Here is a 23,825-nt window from a genome sequence, read left to right as displayed (position 1 = left end):
AAGTTAGGAACCAGATGTTTTAAATTTACATAGATAAAGAAATCACAGACTATAGAATCAATGTCTTCTGGCGTTACTCTGACATCAGTTTATCATTCTGTGGACTCTTGAAAGGAGGCATCTTGTGCCTGGAAACACTGGGTTCGGGAATTTCTCTCATGTACCAGGCAGTGTTTATATTAGGTTATGGATGGCAGTTTGTTTTGCAGATGTTCATAATGTATAATCTTATATCTTGTTTCTATTTCTGGAACACTTTCAAGTATGACTCATGTATTGTCGAGGCCATCCTAAAAATACAGCTAGCTTCAAGCATTAATGTAAAATACACCACAGATACCACACAGCAGTACCTAATGCATTCTCTCAGTAGTTTAATGTGACTTCCTGAAAAATTAAATGTTTTCTTTGACAAAATATGCTATACTAAAATATGAATAAGTGAAAATGGGTGTTTTTTTTGAGAAGTGAGTTCTCTGACAACATAATGTTAACAACAGAATGAATTTGAAATTTTAATAAAAGGAGGTATCATTGGTATCACCAAAACCCAAGAAATAGAATTAGTGTCCATAAAAGCAAGTCTACCAAACTTGATGGAGCCTGGTGAGGTTCATTTCTATAATTATGTGATCGTGTGCTCAGATGTGTCCGACTGTTTATGACCCTGTGGGCTGTAGCCTGCCAGGCTCCTCTGTCTGTGGGATTTCCCAGGTTAGAATACTGGAGTGGGTTGCCATTTCTTCCTCCAGGCGATCTTCCCAACCCAGGGATTGAACCCTGAATCTCTTGCATCTCCTGCATTGGCAGGCAGGTTCTTTTCCACTGTGCCACCTGGGTGACGTTCACACTTGGAGGGGAAATCTTGGACCTGAAGATGGAGCCTGTGTCAAACAGATGGCTGGAGGGAAACTGCTGCGTCGCACAGGGAGCACAGCTCGGTGCTCTGTGACGACCTGGAGGGGTGGGACGCGGGGCTGGGAGGGGAGCTCATAAGGGAGGGGAGGTGTGTATATGTAGAGCAGATTCACTTTGCTGTGCAGCGGAAACTCAGACAACGTCGTAAAGCTTTTTTTTTTTTTTTTGTCGTAAAGCTTTATACTCCAATGATAAAGTTAAAAAAAAAGACTTCGGAGGAGCAGTGGGACATAATGGCTGGAGTGCAAGCTTGGACTCAGACAATTTAGGTCTAAATCTTGGTTTAGGCATTTATCAACTGTAGACAAATAATACCACTGTAAGAACTTTGATTTTTCTTATTTATAAGATGAGAATAGTGAATATTTAATAAGTATGTGTACTACTACCACTGGACACTCTTCTAAGTGCCTAATTTAATGCTCAAAACCACCTTATAAGTAAGCTCATTTCTCATATCCACTATACAGATGTAAAAACAGCACAGAGAATTTGAATAGCTGATCAAAATTACACTATAAACAGCAAGTTGGGAATTAACCATTTGGCTCTAGTCTTTATCCTTACATGCGGTAGCCTGCTGTCTTCTAGAGTTGTTGTGTGATCTAACTGAGAGTATGAGAAATCATTCATTTTTTCCCCAGCACATGGTTAGGAATGCAGTAAATTATGGCTGTCATTATTACTATTATTGTTACTGTTTTTCAGTCGCCAAGTTGTGTCTGACACTTTACGACGCCATGGACTGCAGCATGCCGGGTTCCCCTGTCCTTCGCTATCTCCTGGAGTTTGCTCAAATTCATGTCCATTGAGTTGGTGATGCCATCCAACCATCTTAGCTTCTGTCATCCCCTTCTCCTCCTGCCTTCAATCTTTCCCAGCATCACGGTCTTTTCCAATGAGTTGCCTCTTTGCATTAGGTGGCCAAAGTATTGGAGCTTCAGAGTCAGTCTTTCCAGTGAATATTCAGGGTTGATTTTCTTTAGGATTGACTGGCTTGATCTCCTTGCTGTCCAAGGGTCTCTCAAGAGTCTTCTCCAGCACCGTAATTTGGAAGTATCAATTCCTTGGCGTGTAGCCTTCTCTGTGGTCTAGCTCTGACATCTGTACATGACTCCTGGAGAAAACATAATTTTGACTATATGGTCCTTTGTTGGCAGAATGATTCTCTACTTTTTAACATGCTGTCTAGATTTGTCATAGCTTTCCTTCCAGGGAGCAAGCATCTTTTAATTTCATGACTGAAGTCACCATTCACAGTGATTTTGGAGCCCAAGAAAAGAAAATCTGTCACTACTAACACTTCTTCATCTTGTTTGCCATGAAGTGATGGAACTGGATGCCGTGATCTTAGCTTTTTAGTGTTGAGCTTCAAGCCAGCTTTTCCACTCTCCTCTTTTACCCTCATCAAGCAGCTCTTTACTATACTAAAGTAAGACAAAAGAAGGGAAAAGGTCTTTGTGACAGTACAGCACAGACTACAAGGCCAGCCAGAGGGTTCAGAAGCTGCTTATTCATGTGAAGAAACCTGTGCAGAGTTGAAATGTAAATGGAAGACATTTCCAGATGCTCTAGAATGTGTGGAGATGGGCCAGTACTGCTGCTGGTTGACAGCCAATGTTGAGTGTTAAGGGCAAAGGAGGGGATGACTGAGAACTATCAGGTATGCCTCTGGCCAGTGACTCTTCTCAACACACAAGGGTCATGTTGAGTGGAAGACACTCCCATGAACATACTCAAAGTGTGAGAGGGAAAGTGTCAGTCGCTCAGTTGTGTACGACTCTCTGCGACCCCATGGACTGTAGCCCACCAGGCTCCTGTGTCCGTGGAATTCTCCAGGCAAGAATACTGGAGTGGGTTGCCATTTCCTTCTCCTGGGGAATCTTCCCAACCCAGGGATCGAACCTGGGTCTCCTGCATTGCAGGCAGATTTTTTACCATCTGAGCTGCCAGAAAGCCCCGAGCCTACTCAAAGTTCTATACAATTTCTAGGATCTGGTTCTAAATAACTTCATCTCTGTGCCTTTCTCTTTCCACTTAAGAAGATATGTTGGTGTACACACTGCTCTGTTGTTATAACTGATTCTTCTTCAGTTTGCTAAGAAAAAGATAAATTATTCCTAAACTTCAGTACTTGTTGATACTGACAACTTACAGGGAGAGAAACCTCACACTGGATTAGGAAATGGAGCCTTTGATTTAAAAAAAAAAAAATCTTGAAAATAAATGTGAGTTCTAAGATCATGGCATTGTAAATGGAGTGGAATGATATTGAGACTCTTGTCATTATGAATAGTTATAAATAGTTATAAATAATAAAAGGTGGGAGGAAGCTGAAGAGACCAACTTGGCTCTCCCTTACAGAACTTTGAAAATTTCATGTTTTAAATAGACAAGTCCAGGTAATGGAAGGTCAGGCACTTTGCCAAAGGTGAACACACAGAAGCAGCATAAAACCATAAGAACGGTGTGGAGAGGGCCCGAGGCCAGAGTAAACTGAGGTTTGGAAAAATGTAAAGAAAAACCCCAAAGTGTTTAAGGTTTTAATTACATGTTTAATACCTAAGTAAGGAAGGGTAGTGGATCTGCAGCATACAGAACTTCGTGTCATTTTACTGAGAAATGAGAGCTTCTTAGCTCTTATTTTGTTTCATCCTTACATAGCAGGCAGATGGGCCTGTCTGACAATAAGAAAGAATAGACCATATATTATAATGATTTAAGCCTGTAGTAGGAAAGAACAATAGTGTATATCTGACAGCTAAGAATAAGATGCAGGTGAATTGCTTCCTAGCGTTGCGAAGCTCCTTGAGAGATTCTCAAAGGTGCAGGACTTAGGGAAATGTTTTTCAATGTGTTTTTCATTATTGCACACTTAAGGACATTTTCCCCTGATTGTCTCTCTCCAATTCTGTGAAATTTTAATATATAAGTATATTGTAATGTATCTGCTAATGCAGAGCTTCCCATTGTGGGTAACTAGCTATGGTATTGGGTTGGTCAAAAAGTTAGTTCGGGTTTTTCCATAAGATGATATGGAAAACCTGAATTAGCTTTATGGCCAACCTAATAATATCAGTAGTTAAGAATTGTTCCCAAGTCCTCCTCCAGGAGCCAAGTGTTGCCCCCACGCATGGTGTAGAGGCTTCACAGAGAATAGGAGTGAAGCTAAGCACCTCCACCTGGGTGATGAATCTGCTGATTTTCACACTTTAGAAGCACTTGCTTTGTGGAAATTATAAATTGCTTTAGCGTGGCCTCTGCACTTCCCTGGTGGCTCAGACGATAAAGTGTCTGCCTACAATGCGGGAGATCCGGGTTCAATCCCTGGGTCGGAAAGATCCTCTGGAGAAGGAAATGGCAGCCCACTCCAATACTCTTGCCTGGAAAATCCCATGGACAGAGGAGTGTGGTAGCTACAGTCCATGGGGTCGCAAAGAGTCGGACACGATGAGCAACTTCACTTTCCTAGCATGGCCTCAGTATGTGATACACAAAGCAGTCTGCCCAATACCTTTCCTTAATCTTCCTACCATGATTAAGAAAATCAGAAATTTATCTTTATTTTTGTTCTAATGATTAAATATTAACTTTTTGGGGGAGAGTAGGGGCAGTCACCCTAGCAAGATTATGCTGTTGGTGGGGGGCATGGAGGGAAACACAGCTTTAGTACCTAGACAAATGTTCTTAGTTTGATGTTTGAATTCTTTCATGACCTTCCTGGATGATTAAACAAAGGTTAATGAGTATAAGAATATCCAACACATACAAAAGACTGTGTTTTTTATACGCATACACAGATGCTGTGCTGTGCTGAATCGTTCTTTGTGACCCCAGGGACTGTAGCCCGCTAGACTTCTCTGTCCATGGGATTTCCTAGGCAAGAATACTGGAGTGGGTTGCCATTTCATCCTCAGGGGATCTTCCCAACCCAGGGATCGAACCTGTGTCTCTTGTGCCTCCTGCATTGGCAGGCGGATTCTTTACTGCTGTGCCACCTGGGAAGCCCATATACTCATACACATACATATACACAGATAGATATGTTGATATGTGTGTATACATACCTGTATTGTGTGTGTTTATATACAAAATGCAACATAATCTTAACACAAACACTGTCCCCACATCTAATTTAAGAACTAGAGTATTATAATTATCTTTGAAGTTATCCACAAGAATCTCTTTGATTCCTTTCCAGATATTCTGAATTTATCATTCTCCGACTTTTTTGCTGTTTCAAGCACTGTTTTATCACATATGCATGTGTTTGTAAAAAATTCAATTTACTAGTTTTTTGAGCTTTACCAAGATAGTGGGGCTTCATGGTGGCTCAGCGGTAAAGAATCCGCCTGCAGTGCGCAAACTGCAGGAAAAGCAGGTTCAATCACTGGGTCAGGAAGATCCCCTGGAGGAGGACATTGGAACTCACTCCAGTATCCTTGCCTGGAGAATCCCATGAACAGAGGAGCCTGAAGGACTCCAGTCATAGGGTCGCAAACAGTTGGACATGACTGAAGCGATTTAGCATGCACTCATCAAGATAGTGATATTAATCATTAATACATGATTTAGTTTGTGACAATTTTTTTCTCTTTTAAGAGTTAAACATGTTGTTGGAAGTAACGGGAGTTCATTCTGTTTTTTTTTTTTTTTTGTCATATAATATTCCACTGTGTGTCTTTTATCCATCTCCTATCTTCAGTTTTATTTTGAGCCACACTGCTATGAGTATTCTATATTGTGTCTTCATGTGTAAGGGGGAGAGTTTTTCTTGAATCCTTAGGAGAACACCTGTTCAGTCACTGGGTGATGTATGTGAGTAAATACAAATGACTTGTATTAATACAAACATTTAAAAAATAGTCAAAAAATGAGTGTGTTCATGGATGATTTAATAGTAGACTTAGGGACTTCCTTTGTAGCACAGAAGGTAAGGAATCCACCTATGATGCAGGAGATCTGGTGTCGATTCCTGGGTCAGGAAGATCCCCTGGAGAGGGGAATGGCAACCCACTCCAGTATTCTTGCCTAGAGAATCCCATAGACAGAGGAGCCTGGTGGGCTATAGTCCATGGGGTCGCAAAGAGTCAGACATGGCTGAGTGACTAACACCTTCACTTTTTACTAGGGACTTCTCTACCAGCCCAGTGGTTAAGACTCAGCACTCCCAATGGAGGGTACACAGGTTGAGTTCCTGGGTGGGGAACTAAGATCCCCAAATGCCATGTGCCCAAAAATTAAATGTATATATATATAGTAGACTTAGAAGGATATTATACAGAAGAGTCTTCTATTTCCAGAAGAGTTGGTGTTGAATAGACATAAATTTTAAAGGAGTCATTTAAATCTACATCAGACATCCTAACTGTGAAGTTTGAGAGATCTCACAATCCAGTGCCAACTTAAGTCATAGTTTAAAAATTTCTTCAAGGTTATGATACTCATAAATTGTCTGAGATGATTTGGTCCTATCACCTTTCAGAACAAAAGAGTTGGGGTGTAATATTGTGACAAAGTAATGGTAGTAGTTGTTCATATCACCGTTGAAAAACACTTTTGTTCCTTTGATAACACAGATACCTGTTCAAGCATTCTTATAAGCTTTTTTTTTTTTTGGCCTTACTGCATGGCTTATGGGATCTTATTTTCCCAACTAGTGGTCTGAGCCAGGTCCATGGCAGTGAAAGCCCAAGCCTTAACCACTGAACCACCCCACCCCCAGGGAATTCCCGTTTCTTATTAGCTTTTAGGTGTGGGATTATGTGACTCTTCGTGATGTAATAACCCTATTTTAACATTAGATAATAATGGTTTTATTGTAAAACAGTGTCAAAATTTAGCAGATGTAGGTATGAATGTATATATGTGTATATGTATATATGCATGTGTGTGTATGTGTATATATGTGCATATATATATATACATGTACATTGTATATACATTTTTAACTTGATATACTGTCTGCATTGGTTGCTTGGAGGTTTATGTTCTATGTAGTAGTCTGATTTCATTTCATTTTACCTTTTTTTCCACTTTATTATTTTTTTTTTCCACTTTAAAGTCTCAGATTCTCTGGCTCAATCAGTAATTCAACATCTAAGATGGATAATGCAGAAGGATCTTTTGGGGCAAGACGTCTTTCTAATAGGACCTCCTGGGCCTCTTCGGCGCTCTATTGCTATGCAGTACCTGGTAAGCAACGAATTCTTGTTGATTCCTGAGGGTCTTAACTTTGATAACCTGTTTTGTGAAATAAATTAAGAATTTACAGAAATCTCAGGTTTAGTCCTTCCTTTAAAAATGTTGACATTGAGGGGTGATTGTTTATAAAGCGTTTGGAATAAATTATTCGGAAAGTCACTGTATGTTTGCCTTTCATAGCTTTAGCAAATGTTTGCTCCAAGTAGAAAACCCTCCACTTCTAGTAGGAAAGAGATCCATCTAAATTCAAGCAGTGAGTAGTTGCAAACAGGATCAGCAACTCTGAGATTGGAAAACAAAATTGTAGTTTTATTCTTCTCAAGAAACATTCTTTTATCTTTGGTCCACATTTTGAAAAGCCAAATAATTCTTCTGACTTTTGCTGTTATATGGTCTCTAAAGGGAGCCTAAGGATTACAGAATCTCTCTTATGTGTTTTGTGCACTCTTTTTTTTCTTTAAATAGATGAGAAAACAAGTTCACAGAGATTAGATAACTCACTCAGGCTTTATCCAGCAAGTCAGTGATAGAGCTAGACTTCAGATCTCATATTGCTTTTCCTTTGTGATACGATATCCTCTTAAATGTTTGCAGTTCTCTGAGTTGAGTTGAAATATTCAAATCTCAACCGAAATAAAAAAAAATTTGCAGGACTTTTTCTAACTTTGTCAGCATTAATAGGCATTGCTGTAATGATTTAAGGATGAACCCTCTCAGATGAAGTTGGTCTGTTCCAAAGATAATTTTTAGGATGAAGAGAAAAACCTTACTTTAAGCGTCCTTTTGTTATTTGATATTAAATCATCGATTTCTAATTTATTGAGATATACTTCATGTACTTTTTTATTTTAGTGGTGAGTTTATCTTGGTACTTTCAAAATTATGTAGGGCTGTAATGATGAAAATACCATGAACAGAACCTAACTCTGTCTAGCTCATAAATTTCATATCCCTTATTTGTTCCTTAGAATCAGTTTGTGAGGTGCAGTGTGCCATTATATTATTATTGTCACTTTATTAATACACAATGCAAAAGTCTATTTGTCTTGTCTGAGAATGCAGAGTCACCCACCAAGATTCCCAGGTCTAGACCTCTTTAGTTTTAAATTGTGCACTCTACCTGGCTCATTTCAAAGGCAACAATATCTCACTTTGATTTTGTTTCTGATAAGTCTTTGAAGCTTGTTCAAAATGTGGAATAGCCAGGCTGGGAGAGTATAGGAATTCTGTTGGCTGAAAAACACAATTCAAGTTTATAAGTATAAACCTTGTATCTTAAAAAAAAACCCGCCACCAAACTTTCAATTGTCAGAGCTGAGGCAGCTTCAGAATTTGGAAATACATGTAAGAAAACTTACTAGCCTAAGCTGCCTTGCAAACTCTGTAGTGGGTACTATTGCCAGTATATGTAAAGACCCTATGTGTAGCAATAGCCAGCATAGTGGTGGTGTTCAGTTGCTCAGTTATGTCCAACTCTGCAACCCCATGGACTGCAGCACGCCAGGCTTCCTTGTCCTTCACCATCTCCTGGAGCTCACTCAAACTCATGTCCATTGAGTTGGTGATGCCATCCAACCGTCTCATCCTCTGTTGTCCCCTTCTCCTCCTGCCTTCAATCTTTTCCCAGCATCAGGTCTTTTCTAAAGCCTTTGACTGTGTGGATCACAAAAAACTGGAAAATTCTTGGAGAGATGGGAATACCAGATCACCTTACCTGCCTCCTGCAAAACCTGGATGCAGGTCAAGAAGCAACAGTTGGAACTGGATATGGAACAATGGATTGGTTCAATAGCCAGTGTAGATGACATCTCTAAAGGCAGAAATCTGGGGGCAAGCCTGTTGAATCAATGAGAAATTAAAAAGAAATAACTGAAAACTTGTGTTTATCTCATATTTCACTCATATAATAGGAGCTTTGTAGACAGTCTAAAATAAGTCAGCAGACCTCTGCCGCCGTCCCCATTTGCTGCTCCAGGTGCTGGCTGTGAGCTTGTCGGTGCCACTTCCGTGGATCAACAGCTGGGGACACCTTGGTCTTGTCTTGGCTGACGAAAAGTCCCGGGAAACTGTCAAGACTGAGGATAACAGCCTTGCTGTGACAGTTCGGGCTGCTACTGTGATGCAGTTTAATAGTAAGAGGCATACGGCATTTGGTCACCCACTGTGCGTGTCAGGGGTGGGAGATCACAGTCAGTCAGTCAGTGAGACAAGACGGGAAGGCGCTGCAGGGTGTCCCAGAAGCCAGGAGGGGTCTGCTGAAGGAGCACCTGCCACTTTACTCCAGAATTGTGCTCTCACAGGCGGCTCATTTAGAGAAACATCATTTGGTGTCAGCACATCTTTGCCACTTTGGTGTACATTTTCTCTTTTTAAAACTTTCCCCTTCTTTCCACATATTCTGAAACTTATGGGTGCATGGGAACAGGCACATTTTAAAAGACTGAGTGACAATAATAATGTATTTTTATCAACATCACATAGAGATAAAGTCAATTAAAAAAATCCCATTTAAAGAAAAATCCCCTTTCACCACTAATGGCATACTCATTCAACTTTTTTCTTTAGTACTCCTCCAGTAAATTAATTTGTTCTTCCTGTTTAATAAAAACATATTACATGCCTTATTGGATTGGAGAATGTCATTGTTTTTAATTCAACATTGTAAAACCAAGGATAATGTTAAAAATTTTTTATACCTTGTTGTTATATATAAGGAAAAATGAATTTAGGGATAGATTAATTATTCTAAGAGAAATAGATACTAGGTGGTTTCTTCTTCAAACCAAATTTTTTTTTTTTCTGTGTAAAATAATAACGTCCATACCCCCTTTCTGCTTTTCATCTTTCCTCTCCTTTTTCCTTCCTAATTAGTTCTATATTGTCTCTTTTTTGTTGAACCACTTATTGATATTTACCTTATTTTCACACTTGTTAAATGCTTAACATATACATGGTAGGTAATCATTGGTTTATAGAGTAAATTAATTTAAAGCACCCTTAAAAAAAAGATGAACGTTATTTACAGAGATGACTGTCATTTATGTGAAAATCAAGTAATAGCCAAATTATTACTCTTGATATTTGAAAAGAGCTCTACAGGAGATATTAAGATTTGTAAGATCACATTTTGATTATTATTGCCTAAGTAGTCAGTAATTAAGCTATAGATTATTGAGTACAGTAAAAGTTCTGAGGAGAGATACATATTTTGATTAATGTTCAATTTATTACATTTTTCTTAAAGCTGAGGCTCAGAAGGCTTTCATCTAGAATTACATTTATTAATAAAATGCTCTTCTATAGAGTGACATTGTCAGGGTACCTGCCTCCGAAGCATATGTTGGAACTTGATTTTACCATCTTGGGACCATTTCACTCTCTTCAGGAGCTGACCAAGAGGGAGGTTGAATACATTGCTTTGTCAAGAGACACCACCGAAACCGACCTCAAACAGCGGCGAGAGATCCGCGCGGGCACAGCTTTTTACATCGATCAGGCAAGTGCTTATCACACTCCCACACGTGACTGTTCACTCCCGGTCTTTAAGAAATTGATTTTTAAAGTAGGAAAAGAGTAGCTCATGTACTAGCGAAAGACAGATGTACCATGCCCTCTCTAGACAGATTTAATTTAGGTTTTTGGTTTTCCTGTTCTTGGAAATGCCTTGTTAGTTTAGTATGAAATAAAAAGCCATAGTTGAAACAAGTGGTTCTAAAATGTTAACTAAAGATTCATATGCTGATTTCTTAATTTCCAGTTGCTTCCTATTAACTTCCTATAAAAATTTGAGTTTTAAAAAAAACAAATTGAGATTTCAATATAGCAAATTCTCTAGCACATTTACTAAAATATTCTAAATCTAAAGGTGAAGTACATAAAAGTATATTAAGTGTAGTAAAATTAGATTCATAATTCTAGGAACTATAGCTTTTTGAAGAGAGTTCAGCTTATCAATTAAAATAATGTTTTTTGAATATTATATTGAAGCTTGTGGGTGCATGCATACTCAGTCATGTCAGACTCCTTGCGACCCCATAGACTGAAGCTGGCCAGGCTCATCTGTCCATGGGATTTTCCAGGCAAGAACTGAAGTGGCTTGCCATTTCCTGCTCCCAGGGATCTTCCTGATCCAGGGATCAAACCCATGTCTCCTGTGTCTGCTACATTGGCAGGCAGATTCTTAACCACTGAACAGACTCTTTACCACTGAGCCCCTGGAAACCCCTATAACAAAACTTGTACATTTCTTCAAATATTTTACTTAAAATATTGAACATTGTTCTTTGTCAGGAATGCCTAAGAGAAAAAAGGGCAGAGACTTCAAGCATTTCATAGAGAAAAGATTCAGATGTTCAATAAATTCATAACAAGGTGCTTGAACTTCTTGTTTATAAAAATGAACATTAAAAGAGTAGTGAACGGCTCTTTTTCTTTCACCTCTCAGAATCTGCTAATGTTCCTTGTTGATGAGGAAGAAGGGGTGAGGAATCAGCATTGCTGTTAATGGGACCACGGATTGATGTAATTATAAAGGAAAATTTGGTGATTATCTATCGAAAGAAAAAAATTAAACACATTTGTATCCAGCAGTAATATTTCTAGCAATTTTTCTTTCCAATGTTATTCACACAAAGCACGAAAACATGTATACTAGGCTGTTTATTGTAGCACTGTTTGATAAATCACATAAAACTTTGTGAAAACTATAATGATGTATAAGAGACTAATTAAATAAATCATGGTAGCTAGAATTATCTGTCACCATTAAAAAAAGTGAGATGAATATTTATGAGTTGATAGAAGTCCAGAATATATTAACTGAAAAAAAAATGAAGTTGCAAGACAGTCTATATAATATGATCCCATTTGTGATTTAAAAAACAAGAAAAAAATACATAAATGTTTGTTTACACATTGAAAATTTCCAGAAGGAAACGCAAGAATCCGTTAACAGAGCTTACCTCTGTGGAGGTGTGGTCAGGCATCTGGGGTAGGGCAAGGAATAAGCTTCATAGTTCTTTAAATTTGAAGCTTTCCCAGGAGTACACACTATTACTTTATAAGTAAAAGAGTGAAATTGTAAGAAACACTGAGTGAAAGAATTTTTGGAGACCAAAATATTCACACTGTCACGTAGATCACCATCTAGTTACAGAAAGAAGGCTGTACTTAAAATGCAATGATTTGTCAGTTCCCTGGTTGCTCAAAGGGTAAAGCATCTGCCTGTGGTGCGGGAGACCCAGGTTCAATCCCTGGATCGGGAAGATCCCCTGGAAAGGAAATGGCAACCCACTCCAGTATTCTTGCTTGGAAAATCCCACGGACAGAAGAGCCTGGTGGGCTACAGTCCACAGGGTTGCAAGGAGTCGGACACGACTGAGCGACTACACTACTGTCATAAACAATGGTGATCAAACTTAGCATCATATGGTGGGAGAATCTGAGTGTTTTAGATGTCCAACTATTAAAAAACATAATCCTTTGTGGATGAAGCACATGAGTATATTTAAAGAAATCGATTTTATTTACATAATTCCAAAGGCTCAGTTTATTTCTGATTATAGGTGGAAAAAAAAATACCATGCTTGCTTCTTCTCTGTCATATTTAAATGACAATAAGAGTACTGACTTTGTTTGGTAGAGCGTGAATTTGAAAACATATTTTTGAGTGAATTTTGTATTTGGATGATTGTTGTGATGCAGATAATAAGGAACAGAAAAAGATGTTTTTGTATGCTTATTATTTTAAAGACAGTTTAAAACTGGCTAAGCAGAAATCTCAGAAATTGACTTGCTTTAGGTAACTAAATTTATTGGTTAGCTAAAGATTTATATCTTGAAGCATAATATAAATTTTTAGATGAAACTCTGACATTGTATTCTCCCAACCATTCTAGAAAGCAAATTTTTGATTTATATCTATTTACCACTTATAAAATATTTAAAATGATATATGTATTTATGGTAGTATTCTATACTTTCATCTTTTTTCTTTTTTATTAATCCAGCTGATTATGATAAGCATCAGCTGTTTACGATGCTATACTACACTGGCACCTTCAGAGTCTGTGATGAAGATATAAGGACATTAGTCCTTTCTCTGAGTTGCTTCAGACTGTCTATTGAGATTTTATCTGAGTTTCATATTTTTTCTTCTCTCTCACTTCCTGGCAGTTAATATTCCTTATTGTTTGTTCATAACCAGATCCTATCAGTTCCTTGCTTAAAGCAGTTTGGTCCTGTCACACCCAGGATAAAACCCAGACCCTTGAACATGGCCACCACACTCCACAGGACCCAACCTTGTCAACTTCATCTCCTTTCTTCTTTCCCTTGCTTGCTAGAGTCCAGCCACAGTGGCCTTGTCCTCTTAAAAACAGACCAGGTTCTTTCCAGCCCCAGAACCTTTGTACTTGCTATTTCCTCTGCTTGGGATGACCTTCTCCCAGATCTGTGTATTCCTGCCTCCTCATCATTCTGATGATAAACTCTCAGAACTTTCTATAATCACTCATCACACTTAAACCCTTTCTGCATGAACCCTGTTGTCATATACATAAGGTAATCTTCAGAGCACCTATCGCTCTCTGAATTTGCCTAATTAATTTCCTTGCTTTCATGTTTATTGTCTGTCTTCTCCACTAGAATATAACTATTTTGCTTATCTCTGGCACCTAAAAACAGTTGTGGTGGTTTACCTCCTAAGTTGTGTCTGACTCTTTGTGGCTCCTTAGACTGTATGTAGCCTCCCATGCTCCACAGTCCACGGGATTTCCCAGGCAAGAATACTGGAGTGGGTTGCCGTTTCCTTCTCAGTAGTCTTCCTGACCCAGGGATCGAACCCACTTCTCCTTCATTGCCAGGCAGATTCTTTATACTAATGACACCTTGGAAGCTCATCATGCCTATGTTCATATCTATCTAATCATGTGTAGTAATTTTTACAAAGATGGTATACCATGCATATAAAGTTTTACAGGTTGCTTTTCTTAAAACTTGATTTTTTTCAGGAGCATTTTCCTGCGACAAAAATATGACTTTTAGTGTCTGTACAGTATTTCATCAAATAGATGTGACATTATTTATTTAACATTCCCATTTTATCTACATTTCCATATTGTTGATCATTCAGGTTTTGTCTAAGTTTTCACTGTTATAAATTTCACTGTTGTAATTATATAATTATTATATAACTGTTATAATTTCAGTTAGAAATAACTCTAGGTGAATATCTTTCCACTTAGATCTTATTATCTTGGGTGATTTTTTTAAACTTGAATACTGGAAGTATAATTAAAGGGTCTAGACATTTTCAAGAGTCTTGATATACATATGTCACAAAATTGCTTTCTAGAAAAGGTGTTCCAACTCATGCTGTCATCCGTATGCACTGAGTAATTTATTGTCTCATGGATTCTTGTCAATATTGAGTATTTCCATGTATGTATGCTGCCAAATCGATAGACTTTAATTTGTTTTAAGAAGTACTAACTAGGTTAAATCATTTTTATTTTTATTGGTTATTGCTTCTGTAAGACGTCAATAAATTGAGTGGATAAGGTAAAGGAGAGAGACTGATGAAATAAGTTATGATCTGCCAAGAAAATGTTGATGTTTACACCATGTTTGTTTATGTAAATACTATAACGTACTCACTTGTTAATGTGAAGGTAACAAATATTTTTAATGCAAATGCTTTGCTGAACAGATTATAGGAACTTTTTGAAAAGAAAAATAAGCTAAAGAACAAAAATATGAAAATTTATATGGCTGATATTATAACACTTATGGAGAAAGAGTTTAAGATTTTTTACTACCACATTAACTTTCATTTGTCTTAGAAGATAAAATAACCCAAAAAAACTGATATTTTTTGATATTCTTACTCTTCAAAAACCTATTACTCTCCTTTTTTTTCTTACTTTACTTGACATTCTTATCGTGAATTCTGCTTATTGTCCTGTGACTCCAAAGAGCTGGAGAGGAAGACTTTCAAGTCATCATACGTTGCTTGCATTTCTCAAATATTACAAATAACTTGTAATTAGGTTTTTGTGTCTGGCCGATGGGTGACACTCTATATAGCCATAACTGGGGGAATAGAAAGCCAGGATGGGGAACTTCAAATGATTTTTTTTTACCATTTTCTAAACCATCAACTCATCACATTAGAATCTTGTTACTTTGACATGATAATGTCAAGTTCATTAATATACAATATACATATTTAATGTTACATATAAAATGCACTTTAAACAGTTACATAATATTTTAATGTATTCTCTGTTTTGAATAATTCTTGATTCTATCTTATTAGTAGAAAAAGTAAGGATTAACTCCTTTGATACACTACTTAAATATTACAGGTCACCAAAAGTAACTCGTAATATATTGAATAACAGTGCTATTGATCGAAAAATGAGATTTTTATCTTGTATAATTACCTTTTACTTATTTTGGCAAATAAGGGAAAACAGTTGCTTGCTTTCTGAGAATGACTGAGTTCTGGTACCGGCTCCAAATCCCTCGCAGCCTTCTTGTTCTCGGCTCACCTAATGCTCAGTCGTGTCTGACTCTTTGCGACCCTGTGGACTGTAGCCCGCTAGGCTCCGCTGTCCATATGTCCTGATTGTCACTTTCACAGTTGGAGAAGGTCTGTGTTTACTCTGACCTCTGTATTAGTCAGAACTCAGGCCTAGGCTTCTTCATATTGCCGTCTTGCTCAGGCCAACTCTTAGCTATGTGTATGTTAACTGTTGGACAGGTTTATTTAAATTCAGTTAAGAAGAATAAAGGGAGATAAAAATAACTTTCATTGAGGAGACCGCTGTTGTGCTAGGCACTTTTTATATGACTGCATTTAATCCTCAAAACATCCTTAGGATGGAGTTGACTTCCATACCTACAGGTGAAGTAAGAGTCTTACCAGTTGTATGATAAACAAAGCAGTGGTAGAATTTGTTTTTTATTTTATTTATTTTTTTTATTTGATATTTATTTATTTATTATTATTTTTTCCAGTGGGTTTTGTCATACATTGACACGAATCAGCCATAGAGTTACACGTATTCCCCATCCCCATCCCCCCTCCCACCTCCCTCTCCACCCGACTCCTCTGGGTCCTCCCAGTGCACCAGGCCCGAGCACTTGTCTCATGCATCCCACCTGGGCTGGTAATCTGTTTCACCATAGATAATATACATGCTGTTCTTTCAAAACATCCCACCCTCACCTTCTCCCACAGAGTTCAAAAGTCTGTTCTGTACTTCTGTGTCTCTTTTTCTGTTTTGCATATAGGGTTATCGTTACCATCTTTCTAAATTCCATATATATGTGTTAGTATGCTGTAATGTTCTTTATCTTTCTGGCTTACTTCACTCTGTATAATGGGCTCCAGTTTCATCCATCTCATTAGAACTGATTCAAATGAATTCTTTTTAACGGCTGAGTAATATTCCATGGTGTATATGTATCACAGCTTCCTTATCCATTCGTCTGCTGATGGGCAGCATCATGGTTGCTTCCATGTCCTGGCTATTATAAACAGTGCTGCGATGAACATTGGGGTGCACGTGTCTCTTTCAGATCTGGTTTCCTCCGTGTGTATGCCCAGAAGTGGTATTGCTGGGTCATATAGCAGTTCTATTTCCAGTTTTTTAAGGTATCTCCACACTGTTTTCCATAGTGGCTGTACTAGTTTGAACTCCCACCAACAGTGTAAGAGGGTTCCCTTTTCTCCACACCCTCTCCAGCATTTATTGCTTGTAGACTTTTGGATAGCAGCCATCCTGACTGGCGTGTAATGGTACCTCACTGTGGTTTTGATTTGCATTTCTCTGATAATGAGTGATGTTGAGCACCTTCTCATGTGTTTGTTAGCCATCTGTATGTCTTCTTTGGAGAAATGTCTGTTTAGTTCTTTGGCCCATTTTTTGATTGGGTCGTTTATTTTTCTGGAATTGAGCTTCAGGAGTTGCTTGTATATTTTTGAGATTAATCCTTTGTCTGTTTCTTCATTTGCTATTATTTTCTCCCAATCTGAGGGCTGTCTTTTCACCTTATTTATGGTTTCCTTTGTTGTGCAAAAGCTTTTAAGTTTCATTAGGTCCCATTTGTTTAGTTTTGCTTTTATTTCCAATATTCTGGGAGGTGGGTCATAGAGGATCTTGCTGAGATTTATGTCGGAGAGTGTTTTGCCTATGTTCTCCTCTAGGAGTTTTATAGTTTCTGATCTTACATTTAGATCTTTAATCCATTTTGAGTTTATTTTTGTGTATGGTGTTAGAAAGTGTTCTAGTTTCATTCTTTTACAAGTGGTTGACAGTTTTCCCAGCACCACTTGTTAAAGAGGTTGTCTTTTTTCCATTGTATATCCTTGCCTCCTTTGTCAAAGATAAGGTGTCCATAGGTTCGTGGATTTATCTCTGGGCTTTCTATTCTGTTCCATTGATCTATATTTCTGTCTTTGTGCCAGTACCATACTGTCTTGATGACTGTGGCTTTGTAGTAGAGTCTGAAGTCAGGCAGGTTGATTCCTCCAGTTCCATTCTTCTTTCTCAAGATTGCTTTGGCTATTCGAGGTTTTTTGTATTTCCATACAAATTGTGAAATTATTTGTTCTAGATCTGTGAAAAATACCGTTGGTAGCTTGATAGGGATTGCATTGAATCTATAGATTGCTTTGGGTAGAATAGCCATTTTGACAATATTGATTCTTCCAATCCACGAACACGGTATGTTTTTCCATCTGTTTGTGTCCTCTTTGATTTCTTTCATCAGTGTTTTATAGTTTTCTATGTATAGGTCTTTGTTTTTTTAGGTAGATATACTCCTAAGTATTTTATTCTTTTTGTTGCAATGGTGAATGGTATTGTTTCCTTAATTTCTCTTTCTGTTTTTTCGTTGTTAGTATATAGGAATGCAAGAGATTTCTGTGTGTTAATTTTATATCCTGCAACTTTACTATATTCGTTGATTAGCTCTAGTAATTTTCTGGAAGAGTCTTTAGGGTTTTCTATGTAGAGGATCATGTCATCTGCAAACAGCGACAGTTTCACTTCTTCTTTTCCTATCTGGATTCCTTTTACGTCTTTTTCTGCTCTGATTGCTGTGACCAAAACTTCCAACACTATGTTGAATAGCAGTGGTGAGAGTGGGCATCCTAGTCTTGTTCCTGATTTCAGAGGAAATGCTTTCAATTTTTCACCATTGAGGGTGATGCTTGCTGTGGGTTTGTCATATATAGCTTTTATTGTGTTGAGGTATGTTCCTTCTATTCCTGCTTTCTGGAGAGTTTTAATCATAAATGAGTGTTGAATTTTGTCAAAGGCTTTCTCTGCACATTGAGATAATCATATGGTTTTTATCTTTCAATTTGTTAATGTGGTGTATTACGTTGATTGATTTGCGGATATTAAAGAATCCTTGCATTCCTGGGATAAAGCCCACTTGGTCATGGTGTATGATTTTTTTAATATGTTGTTGGATTTTGTTTGCTAGAATTTTGTTAAGGATTTTTGCATCTATGTTCATCAGTGATATTGGTCTGTAGTTTTCTTTTTTTGTGACATCTTTGTCTGGTTTTGGAATTAGGGTGATGGTGGCCTCATAGAATGAGTTTGGAAGTTTACCTTCTTCTGCAATTTTCTGGAAGAGTTTGAGTAAGATAGGTGTTAGCTCTTCTCTAAATTTTTGGTAGAATTCAGCTGAGAGGCCATCTGGTCCTGGGCTTTTGTTTGCTGGAAGATTTTTGAGTTTGAACCAGGATTTGTCTGTTTCTTAAGTTTAGCTTCTTTCTCTCATATGCTACTTCTCTTCAAAATGCAGTGGTGTTCATGAAGATGCTGCTGCTGCTGCTGCTGTTGATAATGACAATAACAACAACTACTACAAGGATAATAGTATTTGTAATAATAACAGCTATTTTTTTTTTTAAAGAAAGTAACATGAAAAAAATTTTTAAGGTTTACTTATTTATTTATTTTGGCTGGGTTTTCATTGCTGCATGCAGAATTTCTCTAGTTCCGGAGAGCACGGGCTACTCTTAGTTGCAATTACATGGTCTTCTCATTGTGGTCGCTTCTCTTGTTGCGGCACATGGGCGATAGTGCCCTGGCTTCAGGAGCTGTAGCACGTGGGCTCAGCAGTTGTTGCTCATGGGCTCTGTTGCTCCACGGCATGTGGGATCTTCCCACCAGGGATCAAACCGGTGTCTCTTACATGGCAAGACAGAATCTTAACCACTGGACTACCAGGGAAGCCCCGTAATTTTGTTTTTTTTCAGGTTTACTGTGTGTCAGAGGTTATCTTCCTTAATCTTTATCTTAATCTATGAGATAAGCACCATCACTAGTATAGCTTTAGAGAGAAATGGAGGCTTACAGAGGAACATGAGTAACCTTAATCATCCACAGCAGGTGGTAGAAGATCCTGTTTTGATCATTTTAAATAAAAAAGTTGAAATAGAAATTGTTTTCCCCTCTTTGGCTTCTTCAGTGACATTACACTGTAGCCATTTTGAGTGTCTGAAACTCTTTAGAATCTATTTTCATCAGATCATGGCTCTATTAATAATAATTGATATTTTAATAGGCTTGACAGCTTTAAATTTTTTTCTAGTACTGCCATGATTCATAAATAGTGACATTGTACAGCACCCCTTGAGGATATTCTCATTTAGTAAATGAGGACACAGACATCCAGATTAATTGTTTGCCTCAGGTCGTTCATCAAATCAGAAGCAAATCTAGAACAGGGCTTAGACAGTTTTTGATTTTAGGTCATGCAGCTGCTTTTATCTTGAAATACTTTGTGTCCATGTACTAGGTTGTTAAAGCTGCTATATGGGATGGTTTTGTCCAGAAGGATTTTTATGCATTTTTTTTCTGATTTCTATTTGAGAAATTAGGTCTCTGGAAATTCTATAGCTTGAAGGGCAGGAAGAGATCCTTATGGGTGATCTTTATCTGATAATTTCTACACTGAGGAGTGATCACCAGTATTCATTCCATGTAAAATATATATGTGCTATTCCCTTCTTTATTTTTTTAAAATGATTTCACAAGAAAAGTTACACCACAATTATTTTATTTTAAAATCTGTATAGAAAATTTTTGAAATATGTAGACTAAATCTCTTATACTGACTGTTAAACTTGTTCGGTTCTGTTTTCATATCAAGTGTAAGCATAGATAAGTGTTATTCTTCATATAAAAATTCTTTCTAAACTTACATAACAACATCTTTTAACTGAATGGTTACATTTTTATTCCATAAACACTAAAAGCCTGCTGTGAGCCAGTTTTGCACCAATATGACAAAAAAACAGAGTTCTCACCCCTTGAAGCCCTAAGAATCCTACTCAGAAGATGAAACAGGTACATGAGAAAGTGGAAGTTGTTCAGTTGTGTCCGACTCTTTGCGACTCAATGGACTGTACCCCGCCAGGCTCCTCTGTCCATAGGAATTGCCCACTGGAGTGGGGAAACTAACCTGGTACATATTCATAGATGGTAAATCACAGGAGAGGGTCAGAGGATTGAACTGGGGTCTCCTGCATTCCAGGCAGGTTTTTTACAGTTTGATCCACCAGGGAAGCCACCTTTTCACTTTTTTTCCTTTCAAATCACAAAAGAGAATCAATGGAAGAGGATTGAAGGGAAAGAGATCACGATGATCAAGAAAAAGCTTGATTTGTGGCATTTTGATTTTTGGTGTTTTCAAATGAGCAGTTTCAGTAAAATGAGGGTAATGGAAGCTTATTAGAGGCAGTCAGCATGTGGACTATTTCCAAGAGGCTTGAAAATAGGAAATTCCCCGGCAGTCCAGTAGTTAGGACTTGGTGCTTTTCACTGCTGAGGGCCAGGGAACAAAGATCCCACCAGCTGCCCGGTGTGGCCAAGAGCAAACAGAAAGCAAACAAACAAAATAGAAGTTTGTAAATAAAGGAGAGGAAAATGAGAGTATATTAAGAGGCTCAGAAGACTGTAGATTTTCTTAAAGTACAGACATGTGTGTAGAAGAGAAGGAATGTGAAAATGCAAATAAGACATGGTATAGTTGATGGAGGGCTTCCTCGGTGGCGCTAGTGGTAGAGAGCCTGACTGCCAGTGCAGGAGATGCAAGAGACGCAGGTTTGATCCCTGAGCTGGGAAGATCCCCTGGAGGAGGAAATGGCAACCAACTCCAATATTCTTGCCTGAAAAATTCCATGGACAAGGGGAGCCTGGTGGACTCCTTAGTCCATGGGGTCACAAAGAGTCAAAAATGACTGAGAGAGAGAGAGAGAGAGAGATAGTTGATGGAAGATTTTGGAGGCAGGAAGATAAAATGCCAGTAAGCTCAGAGTACAGAGCTAGCGTTAGAAAAGGAGGAGTGACACTTAGTCAGAGACAAAGCTGCTCCTCCTCATCATATGAATATGCTCAAGTATTTGCATCATTAAAAAAAAAAAATGACTTCTGCTACACTGTCTCCAGCTCTGCCTCCCATTATAGTACCAGCTCACTCCCTTGTCTTCTTTATGACCAGTTATTTTGTAGAATGTTGCTAAGTATGGTTTGTCTGATGTTTCCTCATGATTTGATCAAGATCATGCATATTTTAAGAATGCAACAATGCAGTAGAAGAGATGTGGCCTTTGGGGGAGCTTCATATAAGAAGTTTAGTGCTTGAAATTGATACATCTCATTGCATGCATGCTAAGTCGCTTCAGTCCTGCCTGACTCTTTGCAACTCGGTAGTAACCCGCCAGGCTCCTCTGTCCATGGGGATTCTCCAGGCAAGAATACTAGAGTGGGTTGCCATGCCCACCTCTAGGGGATCTTCCTGACCCAGGGATTGAACCTTCATCTCTTATGTCTCCTGCTTTGGCAGGCAGGCATTTTACTGTTAGTGCCACCTGGGGAACCTGATACATTTCATTACTGTATATTAACTGAGGACTTGGTTAAGGTTGTATCTGCCAGGTTGCTTCACTGTTGTGTTATTTTTTTCCCTTTGTCACTTAAAAATACCTTGTGAAGGGAGATAGTTTTGAGTTTTTGCAAATGTCCTGTTTTTCATCATCCTCTTACCCACTAATTTTACCATTCGTTGATGATTCTGGCTTCAGCAATTATTACTACAGTGTGTGCCAACTTGTGACTTTGTGTTTGTATCGTTTTTTCAGAGTTAGAGGTTCTTAACTTGAGGTCTCTATTGTATATGGATAGCTGTGTGCATTTTACTCTGGAGAAGAGGTATGGCACTTATCAGGTTTTCAAGAGGCCTTTTTCCATCCATTACTACTTTTTTCAACTTAGGATCACAGCACCTATCTCCACAAAGAGTTTGGCACCACTAAAGTGACTTAGTCCACATCTCCATTAGGGTGGATGAAAGAATTCCTTTGTTTTCCTTCTGATCTCTCTACAGCTTGTTCCACCTTTCCTCTGGGAAGGTGCAGTGCGTAACTGACCAAAATCTCCTGGAGTAAATAAAAGCAGATCTGCTGTCTCTGTTGTTGTCCTATGTCGTCAAGACTTTGTCTTCTCTGACCCACAGTTGGGAAACCACTAAATTTTGATTTACGTATTTCTAGTTTTGTCTCTGAGAACATGTATTTTCATCTCTAGGAAGTGTTTAAAAGTTAAATACAGTATTTAGTCTGTTGTATAACTAAGATTGATAAAAAGTTTATTAGCTTCCTAAATACAATATTAACACAAGTTGTGATAACTTCTTTCTGTTTTTTTAGATTGAGATATAGCTGAGTTTCTTTTTATTAGGAGCTGTGTTTTCTTGGAGTAAATAGTTTCTTATAAAAGAAAGCTTAATTGAGGCCTTAGTTGAAACATGAATTTTTATAAGTAGTTTATGTGTTATTTTTAATGTTCTGGAAGCCATTTCTATGGATTTGCTCTTTTATCAACTAGCAAAAATAAGATTCTTTTTTTTTTTTTTGATTCTTTAGGAGCTACTAAGTCACTTCTGTCCATGCATTTTAAAAAATAAAGCTGCTACCACAAGATGGTCAGGTTTATTCATGATTTGATCTTACTTTTAAAATAGGATGAGTCTTAATTGTAGTTTTCATAGAAGTTTATTTTTATGATAGTACATAGACATTTGAAATGAATTCTGTAATACAATGCAAAATTCAGCAGCTTATTAAAAGGAGACTTGATTAAGCAGTGCCTGTTTTTTGTGTCTCCCCCCCCCCCAAGTTGGGAAGTCAGTGCTTTGCTATTTGAGAAATTTTTTGGATATTTAGTCTCTTAAAGAAAGTAGAGATAGTAGTTTTCCTCCCTTCATCTGAAGGATTGTTTGGAGTTTGATTTTTCAGATTGGTTGACAGCTAATTACTATAGGGAAAATTAAATTTTAAGCAAAGGGGATCAATATAGAACACATTTTTCTAGTTAAGCAGTGTGGTATGTTTAAGCATAGGGGAAATCACAACCAGTTCTGTGTTGCAAAAATATCACGTGTCAGGCAACTGGTATCAGAGGAAGTATTGGAACGATAATGCCATACTGTGATAGACATAAACACTATATTAAGGAGCTTGGATTTAGTAAGGAGAAGATCTGAGAGGTAAGAAGGTCCTGAACTAGAGGAGTGGTAGAAGGGATGAATTCCAGAAATACTGGAGAAGTACATCATCATAAATTGAATGTAGGAGGTGAGGTAGGAATCCAGGACCTGTCATGGGAAAACAGTGC

The 23,825-nt window shown here is 37.9% G+C and overlaps 1 protein-coding gene across 1 annotated transcript in view; it reads left to right on the top strand.

The window, feature by feature from the left end:
• VWA8 (von Willebrand factor A domain containing 8) overlaps positions 1-23,825 on the top strand; it is a 371,377-nt gene that overhangs the window by 35,233 nt on the left and 312,319 nt on the right. Inside the window, exons 3-4 of the mRNA XM_065901945.1 lie at positions 6,983-7,113; positions 10,508-10,618. Of these exons, the coding sequence (XP_065758017.1) occupies positions 6,983-7,113; positions 10,508-10,618 (242 nt within the window). The remainder of the gene's footprint in view (positions 1-6,982; positions 7,114-10,507; positions 10,619-23,825) is intronic.

This window comes from Muntiacus reevesi, chromosome 11 (assembly GCF_963930625.1).
Source record: "Muntiacus reevesi chromosome 11, mMunRee1.1, whole genome shotgun sequence".
Taxonomy (NCBI): domain Eukaryota; kingdom Metazoa; phylum Chordata; class Mammalia; order Artiodactyla; family Cervidae; genus Muntiacus; species Muntiacus reevesi.
Note: the sequence above shows the minus strand (reverse complement) of the source record. Positions and strands in the feature narration are given on the sequence as shown.